A 12,748-nucleotide genomic window follows, 5' to 3' on the forward strand; every position below is an offset into this window, starting at 1 on the left:
ATCGCGATGAAAAAATAAATAAATGCAGAAACTTAGTTTATAAGGCCCTTTTCAAGGCACTTTTGAAAATATGAAATTTCCAGAACATGGCTTGAGCTTATTACTTCGGTAGTGAATTTCTCTTTAGAGGCTCTAAGAGCTTCTCAAAATGGTCGAAACCAGTTTCCAGTCCATTTGAGCATCGATAATCCTTCTATCGATTTGTGTGAGATGAAATCTCACCTAATCGAAAGAAGACCGACTAGAAGATACACAATACTCGTAACAAAAACGAAAAATTCGATGAACGTTTATTCAAAACAGTAATATTATGAGGTATCAATGACTAGTTTCGAGGTAACCAGAAAAAAAAATAATACAAAATTAAAAAATAAAACTAGCTACTTAAGCATGATAAAAAAATTCGCGTCATTCGTAATTTCGTAAAACCTTATCGTACATCTTCGTACGTAATTTGTTCGTAAATAATACTACATCGTTATACAATAATGGAACGTAATATTTACACGGCAATTATATGTACAAGAGGCGTATGTACGAAAAATACATAAATAGCTGCGCTTCGAGAATAACGATTTCGCGATTTAAATAATAAAAAAAGGGGAAAAAGTAAGTACTTTTTTAGAGTACATAAATAAAGAATCACATAGGTATGAACGATAAAATATAAGTTACAAAATTTGCCAAACCAGAGTCCCAAACACTCGTCCGCATCTTATTTACGAAGAACGTACACGATCGTCGATTTTCAATCTCATTTTCAGCTAGGTAGTTTTCAATTACCCGACGACGTAGGCGGATTACCCAAATTTCTATGCGGTATTCTGGCGTGTATAATTTTACGAGGATAATAATCGACGTCGCTGGTGGCCGGAAAGTACATGATATCTTCGCGTTTGTTCCATTCTTTACGTTTTTCTTCCTTACGTAGGCGTTTCTTGTCGAAATAACTAATCAAGAAAGACGCAGGTATCCATATTAAAGCTGTCAATAGAATAACGGTGCCTACGACGTTGTCTCGCAGAAACAATAGTAACTTATTGATATTAATTTCTTCGATGATATCCCAGAATCGTTCGACGACATCTTGCACAGTTTTCTCGCAAATACCCTGCAAAATAATGCGGTCATTGGTATTCGTAGAATGCATCTTGCCGGATTACAAGGGTGTCCATGTCCACTCTTTCGAAAAAAATGATTTTCTGAGACTTTTCTCGGTTTTCGGACTAATTTTGCCAATTTTTGAGAGCATATAATTATCAATTACATTCGAACAGCAAAACAGAAAAGGGGGGTTGGAGAGGAGGCTTTGAATTTGATCAAGGGCAATTCTTAGGGGTCAAAATGTTTTCATTTTCAAAAAAAAAAAAAACTAAATGAAATGTAAAAAAGTACAATCAAGAAGCACTTTTTCACAAAAATTAAAACTTTTTTTGACAATTTTGACATAAAGTAGAACTATTTGTTAATTTTTTTGGGGAGGGGGGAATGGAACTTTCTGACAATTTAATCAGAAATTGTAACTGTTCAACAGATTGAGCAAAAAATTTGGATTTTTTGGGAAATTTTGGGCGAAAAACTATAGTTTTTTCGCATAAATCAAAAAAGGACTTTATTTTATGGCATTTCAGGCAAAAAACACATTTTTTTGACACAGACACCTTGCCAAAATTTGGCACAAAACAGAACTTAAGGAATAAAAACAGGATCTTGAGAATTTTGCAGAACCAAAATTTTTGACAATTTGAGCAAAAATGAGACCTTTTAGAAAAATGGACTTTTTTATGGCATTTTAGGTTAGAATAAGGACTTTTTCGCTATTTTCGCACAAATCGGAGATTTTTTAAAATTTTGCAGAAAATAAAGACATTTTTATGGTAATTTTTGGTATAATTAGGAATTTTTGACAATTTGGACAAGAAGTGGAACCTTTTTGGGTATTTTTTTTTTCATTTATTTAATGCTTTTATTGTTAGAAAGAAAACATGAATAATTATTAATTTTTGATGATTTGGGCAAAACTAGGGCTTTCTAGCAAAAATGTTGACAAAAAAGTGAGACCTTTCTGGCATTTTTGCAGAGTAAATTTTTTTTTGACAATTTGAAAAAAAATAAGACCTTTTATGGCATTTTAGGTAAAAATGAGTTTTTAGCTGTTTTGGCACAAAACCGAAATTTTTCAACATTTTGCAGAAAAAAGGACCCTTTGGGCAATTTTGAGTGAAATTAGGAATTTTTGACTATTCACACAAGAAATTGACCCTTTTGGGTATTTTTCGTGAAAAACAGGACTTTTTGACAAATTTTGCCACAAAACAAAATAGGACGTTTCTATGTATTATTTTTTACAAAATTCAAAATTTTCAATATTTTTGGCAAAAATGAGGCTTTTTATAGTAAAGATTTGACAAAAAAATGGGACCTTTCTGGCATTTTCACAGAGCAAAGTTTTTTTTGAAAATTAAAAAAATTAGACTGACTTTTTAGAAAAGTAAATAGATTTTTTAGCTATTTTGACACGAAACGGAAATTTTTGAACATTTTGCTAGAAAAAGGACTTTTGAGCAATTTTGATCAAAATTAGAAATTGTTGTACATTTTGACAAGAAATGACCTATTCGGATGTTTTTGGCAAAAAACAGAACTATTTTGACAATTTTGCCACAAAATTGAAAAAAAAAACGATTCCGGTATTTTTTTTTGCAAAATTGATACTTTTTGTTATTTTTTGACAATTTGAGCAAAACTAGGGCTTTTTGGTAAATGGCATTTTTTGCGGAGTTGAGATTTATTGAAAATTTTACAAAATGTGACATTTTTAAAAAACTGGTCTTTTTATGGGATTTTAGTTAAAAATACAATCTTTTTAGCTATTTTGATAAAAAACCGGAGTTTTTGAAAATTTTTACAAAAAACGTGACTTTACAAGACATTTTAGGCAGAAAACAGGACTTGTCGACAAAAATTAGAACTTTTAACAATTCGACTAAACTTTCGACAATTTTGTAAAAGAACAATTTCAACGAAAATCCAAGACTTTTTTGGCAATTATGGAAAAAAACAGGACTTTTTTGAGTTGACAATTCTGCCACAAAACAGAACAGAACCTTATTGACATTTTTTGCAAAATTGAGAATTTTTTGACAATTGGCGCAAATCTGGGATCATTTTTTATTCTGACAATTTTGACAAACGTGGAACTTTTTTGACAATTTTGGAAAAATCAGGACTTCTTTGGGAATTTAGGCAAAAATTAGTATTTTTTATTGGGAAACGGGATCAGAATTTTATAAAATTACCCAACACTGGAGAAAATATCTCAAATTTCCCCGATATTTCCACGACTTTTCCAGAATGGTGAAATTCCCTTCCATAGAATGGACATTGGACACCCTGGATTACCAATTTGAAAATTTTCAAACGTACTTCATTACAAAATCCTTGAATACAAGGTGTCCCATTGGGAAGTATATCAACAGGTTCGATCGGTTCGCAAGTATCATTCATCGACGGTCGGCAGCATCTTTTACACGAATTTGGCACTAAAATAATAAATCACATTACACAAAAGTAGGTAAATGAACAGTTCGCCAAACTGATTAACAAAATTCTTGTGACGAGATACATATAAATGTCTACGAAGAACTTACCGACATCACACATGCAACTTTGTTTGCCAAGAGTTTCACAGAAAGGTATGCATTTGCCACCTCGGCATTGTCCTCGTTCCAAGCACACTGTACCATCTGGCATAGGAGGACTAGGAGGACAATCGGCAGATTTACCGGTGCATCTGGATTCTTGCTCGCAAGTAGGGTATTGAGCATCGCGACATTTCACTTGGGCTGGCATGAATTGACAGTTTTGGCAACAAGGCGAATTTTTATCGCTGTTGGAATAAGATTAATTAGCGAACAGGTAAGGTTAGAATGATTCAATTATACAGAGATGTCCAGAAATATAGAGAATCTTTGTCGAAGATGAAGGTACCCGATATATTTCCAGACTCCTCGAGCCTCAAAAGACAGCAGATAAAGCAGTGGCGCAAACGATGAAGAGTATCCTTTCAACTTTTTCATCTCTCTTCAAACCTTACAATAGCTTACAACAAAACAGTGAGTTTATCAATTCATTTTTGGCATAATTTAAAAAAAAATTGCAACATTAGCACCTGTGGGGAGGGGGAGGGGAAACTCAAGATTTTGGAATTTTCGTGTGAGATGTCAAAATATAGGTTTTTAGAGCTTTTGAATTCATTTTTGGCATCATTTTTCAAAAATTTGCAACATTGACCTCCTCCCCCCCCCCTCCATTGTGAAAGGGACAAAAACACAGAATTTGGAAATTTTCGTGTGAGGTGTCAAAATGTAGGTTTTTTTTAGCTCCTAAATTCATTTTTGGCATTATTTTCAAAAATTTGCAACATTGACCTCCTCCTCTCCCCCCCCACGGTGAAACGGGCAAAAACTCAAAATTTTGGAAATTTTCGAGTGAGGTATCAAAATGTTGGTTTGCCCTAAGCTTCTGAATAATTCATTTTTAGCATCACTTTTCAAAAATTCGCAACATTGACCTCCTCCTCCCCCTCCCCCCACTGTGAAAAGTGCAGAAACTCAAAATTTTGGAAATTTTCGTGTGAGGTATCAAAATGTAGGTTATTCAGATCCTGAATTCATTTTTGGAATCATTTTTCACAAACTTGCAACATTGACCTCCCCTCCCTCTGTGAAAGGGGCAAAAATTCAAAATTTTGGAAATTTTCGTGTGAGGTATCAAAATGTTGGTTTTCTAGAGCTTCTGAATTCATTTTTGCTTTTTGGTCTCACCTTTCAAAAATTTGCAACATTGACCCCCCTCTCCCCCTACTGTGAAAGGGGCAAAAACTCAGAATTTGGAAATTTTCGTGTGAGGTATCAAAATGTAGTTTTTTTAGGCTCGCAAAATTATTTTTACCATCATTTTTCAAAAATTTGAGATATAAAACCCGAGAGAAGAGGCAAAGTTCGAAATTTTGGAAATTTTTGTGTGGGATGTCAAAATGTAGGTATTTTGAGCTCCAAAGGCTCGATCAGATCCATTCCAATTTTTGACCAAGTTTTTACAAAATTCTTTATGTTTTCTTTTAAATATTTAATTTGAAGTTACACATAAAAATATGTTCCATTTCCAAGTTTTTAAGCTCAAAAAGCCAAAATTTTGACACCTCGCTCTACAATTTTTTTTTCAAAATCTCAATTCAGTACCCCCTCCCTTGTGGGGAATGGAAAAAAATTAACCAATAATTTGGATTCTCACAAGTACTGGCATCAATCGTATTCGAACTCATGCCATAAAATTTCGTTTACGCCACTACAGATGACCGGACGAAAAACACCGCTGCACCGTACCTGCATACAGCTCCATGACCACGCCTCAATTTGCAGAATTTATTACAGCAGCTGTCGTTATCTTCGGTACCAAGCAAACCAGCATCGCATTCTTCATTTTTCTCCACACGTAAATTACCGCAAAAAGATTCCTGCGGTTCGGAAAAGCAACGTCCGGATTTCGCTTGCAGCACTTTACGAATCGACCGAAGACTACAAGGTGAAAATTTCTACGACCAACGACGACATCATCATTAGTACCGGAATCAATTTAAATTTTCCGAGTGGGTAAGTAAATTACGTACCTTATTGTTGACATCGTAACCACTAACACTGTACGTGTACATCAAAAAAGATCCACCTTGGCTGGCGCTAGGACTGCATTCTGGAATATCTGGATCGTGCTCGGATCCCCAATTGTGGCCAAATTCGTGAGCAGTGACTAGATCTGCTTCTCTGGTTATTACTCGTTGTCCGTAATGATTTCGACTAGAGCTTAGGCCGGAATTCAAGTACAATGTGTAGCCGTTCTTGAAATATTCTGTTGAATCAATATTAATTTCGTAACTTTAGAAATGCGTACTTTGTAGTTCGAGTGCTCAATTTGATATGATATTCTCTTTTATACGTGTGTAGCATGTTTCTAAGATACGTATTCATGCATTAAAATGAAAATTTGCAACAAGCAAAGTACACGGAAGAGGAGATAGAGTCGATACGATAGCACAATTGTTGATCATTTTCTAGTCGTCTGGAAACGTTCAGTTTACCAAGTTCGACAGTAAAGAACTCTATATTGTATTTAATTACTAAAATGTGCAATGCAACAAGCGATGTGATTCGATAATTGAATTTTATTTCTGCAAGTGCAATTGAAAATCATTTCAAGACTTTTCTACAACACTCTCGAAGTTGAATTCGCAAAGGACATTGCATTTTGAACTTGTTGAGTATTTTGAAATTTTCAAAAGTTGAAAGTTGAATTTTAAAGTTCAAATTTAAAAATAGCGCTGTAAGTGGGTGCTACCATTTAAAATTCTGAAAAAATTTCCATACATGTACCTTTTGATGCTTTTTCGAAATGTTCAACTTTCGAGACGGAATTTTTTAATTGGAAAGGAGCACCCCTCCCCCAAATTTGGGCAAAACTTTCAAAAAAAATCTGGGGCATGTGATATATCGAATTGTATGTTTTTGGTGACGCTGAGCACGATTATGACGTCAGATTTTTGATTGGACTTCACTCACGGCCCCCAGTACCTCCCCAAAGGGGGTAAAAGTCAAAAAAAATGGTTTCATTCGTGTGACACATGAAATCGAATGTTTTCGATATCGCTAAACACGAATATAACCTTAGTTTTTCAAATTGACCTCATCCATAGCTCCCAGACGAAAATTACTGCCAGGAGCTCTCTTTCATTCACTCAAATAGGCGCTAGGACGGTAAGCACAGACAACAGTGCACAAAATATATTATACAAGCATAAAACAGCGCAATACCATAACCAATGGATTAGTAAAAGGCTGCGAAAATTGACGCATTTTGTATTTACAGCGATTAAAATAACAAAAATCGGAGCACTTCCCACTTCGTCAAACCGATGATTGAAAAACTGAAAACAGTACTCGATTAAAATTTATAAACATGAAGTTTGTTTTGAATACAGAGATTTGAAAACTGGCGAATTGCAAAAGACAAAGTAGTCGTCACATTTTCATGAAAGGTGAATTTATCGATCACAAATTTCAATATAATTGAGGACAGTTGTTCGATTTTCCACCCAATTCAACCGTTCGCACGATAAGGTGTAGTCGAATTTAAAAGTTGTGCTCGCTTCAATTTCGAGTAAAAATGAATTGTTGAAGAATTATTATTGAAAAATATTTCAGTCAGGACCTAATTAAAATGTGTTAGAATTTCGCGAGAAATTCAAACATATTTCAATAAAAATGTTTTTTGACCATCTTTGAAGAATTTTGATCCCAAAATTGGTTTAAGACTTTCAAAATGTACAAAAAAAGTACCATACCATACAACCTATCAAAATGTGGGTTATATTTTCGGTAAAAAATCGAAAAATTACCTACTGAGTATATTGAAATATTTTTTGAACATTTTTAAAGAATTTTGAACGCAAAATTTAACGATGGTTTTAAAATTTTTGAAAAAAATCATGTCATGAAACTCGTTAAAATAGGTTGAAATTTCGCAGAAGGTAAATTAAAAAATTCTATCAAAACTTTTTGGCCACATTTGAGGAATTTTTTAAAAATTTTCAAAAGAGAAGCTATGCAATCAGTTAGAATGGATAAAAATTTCGTTGGAAAATCGAAAAAAATTAATAAACATTTATTTGAGCACTTTTGAAGAATTTTAAACCTAAAATTTGATCATGATTTTAAGGAACTTTTGAAATCAAAATGAGTCAGAATTTCGACAAGAGATGAGGATTTTTTATCAAAATTCTTTTGAACATTTTCCAAACATTGTAAGCCCAAAACTTGGCGATGATATTTGAGTATTCGACAACAGTGCCATGCAGCACATTAAAATGGGTAGAAATTTTCGTTGAGGACTTTGATAAAATTATTTTTTGGCTGCTTCTGAGGAATTCTGGCAATGTGACCAATTAAATGGGTTAAAAATTTTGATGGAAAATCAAAAAATTCAATCAAAACTTTTTTTGAGCACTTTTGAAGAATTATTGAGCCAAAAATTACATCATTTTACCCAGAATTTTAACCCACCAAAAATAGAGACCAACTTGGAATACCTTGGAATTAAAAAATTGATGGTAACGAGACAATAAATTGCTTGATATTTGAAAAATTAGCTCAACTTTGAGCTCAATATTCTTCAAAAATGCTCAAAAATAGTTTCAATAGAAATTTTTGATTTCTCACTGAAATTTTAACCCATTTTGAACGGTTGCATGAGACCTTTTTTCAGAAATCTCGGAAATAGTGACTCAATGCTGAGCTCAGAAATCTTCAAAAGTGCTCGAATGATATTTTCATCGAAATATTTTAATTTCTCGCGAAATTTTAACCCGTTTTGATAGGTCACATGACTTGAGAAAAAAAATCAGAACCCTATATTTTGGTTTGAAAATTCATCAAGTGTTTAAAAAAAAGTTCGAATAGACATTTTCATTTTCTACTGAAATTTTTGGCTTAATTTGATAAGTTGGATGACATTTTTATCAAAAACACCAAAAATTAAAATTCAATGTTGAGCTCAAAATTCTTCTAACGTGCTCAATTTTTTTGGTAGAAATATTACATTTTTTCGCCAAGACTTAAAAATCTCAAAAATCAGAAGCCAATTTTGTGTTCGAAATTCTTCAAAAATTTCAAAAATCATGATCCGATTTTGGGCTCAAAATTTTTACAAAATTCCGAAAAAAGGTTTTGATAGATAAATTTGTATTTTTCATAAGATTTTAACCCATTTTTATAGGCCACATCTCACCGTTTACAAAAATCTCAAAAATCATAACCCAATTTTGGATTAAAATTTTTTTTAAATGCCCAAAAAATATTTTTTTTGCAAAATTTTAACCCATTTTGATGTTTTGTAAGTACATATAATACTTTTTCAAAAATGTTAATATTCATTACGCAATTTTGAGCTCAAAATTCTTCAAAAATATTCAAAAAATATTTTCGTCAAAATATTCGAATTTCTGACAAAATTTCAAAATATTTTGATAGGTCACAAGGATTACTTCTGAATAATTGTACGACACTTATTTTTGCTGGAAATTGGGAGGGGCGCGACTCCGGCAAGTGTAAGTCATTTTTTGGGAACATTCTACGGATATGTTTTTTTTTTTTTTTTTTGGTTAGGTAATCAATTCAATCGTCAAATTCCGGTTACTTCCAATCACTTCTAATACTACAAAAAAGCTGGTGAGAAGATACAGATGCGTAGGTATCAGTATAAGCAAGATTATCTACTCGTATCATACGTTCGAACATTCTGATCGCAGATACCTCTCGTGAAGGCAAATGAAAACCAGCGAAAAAAAAAAAAAATCAAACTCATCCAAATAAAACTACAACTCTGAATACGCCGAATAAAAAAATTCAACGAAAAAAAAAAAAAATACTAATCAAAACGTAACACACGCTACTTTAACGCATCATGCCATCTCATCGTTGAACTCACCAGGAGTACAAATTCCTCCTACGGAATTACGTCTAGGAGATCCGACATAGGCTAGGCCCAAAATACCACCTTCAAACTTCAAGTCGGTGAATAAATGCGCTAGGCAATAATCTTTATGCGTATATTCTCGACTGAACACCTACGAACATATTTCGCTTGAAAATTTTCGATTCTGGTATTCATTTCATAGGGCAGACATCGTAACATCGCGAAAACAAGCCATTCAGTTAGTTCGGTGCTCTAATAGAATAAATGTACATATATTTGACGAACAAAGCGATCGTTGTGCGCTCAGCACTGTACAGTGTACCCGTAACCGTAACCTTGAGCATTAGTAACCATCACAGACACCTAAGTACATGTTTAGTTCATTCACCTTCACTGCAGATTCCGCCTACAGAGTAAGGGCGTGAGGATGCAGTATACGCCATACCCAATACGTAAGTACCTTTACCACTAAATGTTTGGTGGGTAAAAAGATGCGTCAGACAAAAATCGAGGCCTACTGTAGCCGAAGAAAATGCCTATAAATCAAGGTTTTTAATATTATAAATACATCACAGTCATTCATAACGTACGTTATTCGGTATTGTGGTTTGTTTCATTCTATTTTTTTCTTTTTTTAATCGTAGGAGTTTATATTTTTTTCAATTTCGTTATTACGATTAATTAAAATCTTACCTCTAGTAACGTTCTAACGTCCCATTTTTCTCGCACCATGTTATAGTGGGCTTCTCCACTGCGAACTCGAGTCGGTTCACTGTGTACTAGGATTTTCTTGATGACGAATCCCATTCCGTTGAATCCGTCCGCTTCGGTTCGTTCGAGCCAATTTGTATCGTTGTAAATTTTATGAACACGGTCGATCAGACTGATCTGAAAAGTTCAAAGTTACGAACGAATTAGTCACCGGAAACGATCCTTAGAAAGTTTAAAATGATTAAATATAACGTCAAAGTTTAGCCATATTCTCGTTCCGCTTCAATTTGACCAAAAGAATACAATATTTTGATCTCATATCTTTCAAATTTGTTTCGTTATATAATTTTTTTTACTTCGATAATTTCTATTCTTGAATCGAAAAGAACATGGTTCATAAAAATCGTATCCACTGCTCCTGTGAAGAAAACCAAAGCAGAAGAACTAGAAAGATTTCGGAATATAGAATTTAAAATAAATACCAAGTAATTAATAGTAGTTTTAGTATCGCTTCCGCCCATTTCTTGAAAAAACCTATAATCCGCTACCAGCAGCAAAGGACATCTAGTTTTGTTCGGTTTTGTTTCGTAAGGATCGTACGAATCGATCTGCCTTTTACTTCTGAGTAACGCGCCGATGGTTTCGTTTCCTTCCATTTCCAATTCTAAATTAAAAATCGACAATAATTAATACAATTTAAATGAAATATGTATTATCAGTCAATCGTAGAGATGGGACGATGACTCAATTTTCACGATTCATTTTCATTTTGTATCCGATTCAAAATTGATTCTCGATTCGAATCGCCCAATCTGTGCTATATCGTAACAAAACAACGAACCTTTTCCTTCTTTGACGTATGCGCAAGGTTTACGTCTAGTTTCCTCATTCTCTTGATGATCCCAACTCAAATGTACATCAGATCCACGATAGGCGACCATTGTTCGGTTATCAGATTCTGGCAAATGCCTCCACGAAGGCTAAAACATCGTTTAAATAATGATTTGTTCTTCGAAATATACATTAACAATTTGATTATGGTAAAGTAACGTACCTCTACGTGATAAGTTTCGTCTCCAATGTGGATACTGGCAGTCATGACACCGTCATCGATATGCACATTAGCTTGCGAATCCGATTCACCGAACTGACGTCCTTCGTAAAAACTTTCATGGTCTAGAGTACAAAATAAACAGAAGGATGAAATTCATTTTGCAAAAATTGCTCGTAATATTTTTTGTAGAAACACTTGTGACGAATAGGCTTATAACTAACCAACGATGATGGGTGTTTCTTCGCCATTTTCATCGACACTCGAAGCAGAAAATTCCGAATGAAGGATACCTTTCTTAGGAGTTAATATAAGTCTGAATTCTCTGCAATTGGAACACGGTACGTACGTTGAATTAATTAAACCATTGCTCGAGAACATAACATCGGTGCGATCGAATGATCGAAAAATACTCTACCTTCCTAGGGTGGAGAACGAAACTTCTTTGATCTTATTGTACGGATGATCACTATCTTGCAATCCACGTTTGACGATGTTGTGTTTCAAGTGATCAGCGTGCAGAGTATCATATTTCTTGACGACTTTATGAAACAAAGCTGCGAGAAAAAACACAAAATACAATATTAGAAAACACACAGTACCTGTATGTAGGTTCATCGAGTTCAATAACCGAAACACGGTAGTGATTTGTGAACTGCGTTCGATCGAGTTCGTTGTATTAGTGAAATAAGTTATACGTACCGTTACAAAATATAAAATTAAAGAATAAAACCACCCAAGATATAGGCGAACTTCTTAAAATCATATTTTCGACTGCAATACTAAAGATAATTTAACGAGTGTGACTCGGACTGGATACATATCAACACCATCGCGAATTGAAACTAATACGAGCAAGCGAACGCATTTCTTGTTTGTACAACTATTCCTCAAGGTTAATAACTAATTATCCGCGATTAATTTTCGAATTAAACGTAATAATTATTTGAAATATTGCGAACAAGAATATACGATCATTTGAAATAAAATTTTCCTGAATCCAGATGCTGATTGATAAGAATGTTTCGAGAGGTTGTCGTTCGCAAGTTTTGATGCGTGACGTTAAACGATGGCTTGAATCGTTCTTTTTGTAGAGACAAACGAATTAATCAGTGTTTTTTCATTTTATTTTTTTTGGATCGAATAATTATTCCAATCTAATTTCTGATTATGATTAAGTAGAATTAATTAGTTAGGAAACAATTGTTTTGAAATATTTTTAGATTTAAGTACATAACAGAAACAGAAAAGACATACTAGAAAATAGGAGTGTTCGAGCTCTCTTCAACAAGTGCAAGTTAAAAAACTTCCAGCAAATACAGAAAATTATAAAAATTTTACAGTTTGCTGTGAAACTGCATTGCAATTTGCATTACAGCAGTCTGCTATTGTCTGCTGTCCTTTATGACTTACAAGTCTGTCATGAGCGCTCAAAAACCGTAATTTTTTTACATTTTTTTT

General features: G+C 33.7%; 1 protein-coding gene across 4 annotated transcripts; it reads right to left on the reverse strand.

Moving 5' to 3' along the window:
* Positions 1-273: 273 nt before the first annotated feature.
* Tace (ADAM 17-like protease Tace) lies at positions 274-12,305 on the reverse strand. Of its 4 annotated transcripts, none has more exons than XM_065345853.1 (13): positions 11,990-12,305; positions 11,706-11,844; positions 11,512-11,612; positions 11,291-11,412; positions 11,078-11,216; positions 10,593-10,900; positions 10,219-10,413; positions 9,538-9,676; positions 5,672-5,907; positions 5,388-5,596; positions 3,651-3,889; positions 3,427-3,542; positions 274-1,111 (listed from the first exon to the last, which is right to left on the reverse strand). In XM_065345853.1, the coding sequence occupies exons 1-13, from the start codon at positions 12,051-12,053 to the stop codon at positions 776-778; spliced, it is 2,343 nt and encodes a 780-aa protein (XP_065201925.1). In that variant the 5' UTR covers positions 12,054-12,305; the 3' UTR covers positions 274-775. The 4 variants fall into 4 exon arrangements, with proteins under 4 accessions (XP_065201925.1, XP_065201916.1, XP_065201945.1 ...); XM_065345844.1 differs by lacking the exon at positions 9,538-9,676 and adding an exon at positions 9,914-10,061; XM_065345873.1 differs by having other exon boundaries at positions 10,719-10,900; positions 11,990-12,304.
* Between the last annotated feature and the right edge of the window lie 443 nt (positions 12,306-12,748).

The sequence above is a fragment of the Planococcus citri genome, chromosome 1 (assembly GCF_950023065.1).
Source record: "Planococcus citri chromosome 1, ihPlaCitr1.1, whole genome shotgun sequence".
Taxonomy (NCBI): Eukaryota; Metazoa; Arthropoda; class Insecta; order Hemiptera; family Pseudococcidae; genus Planococcus; species Planococcus citri.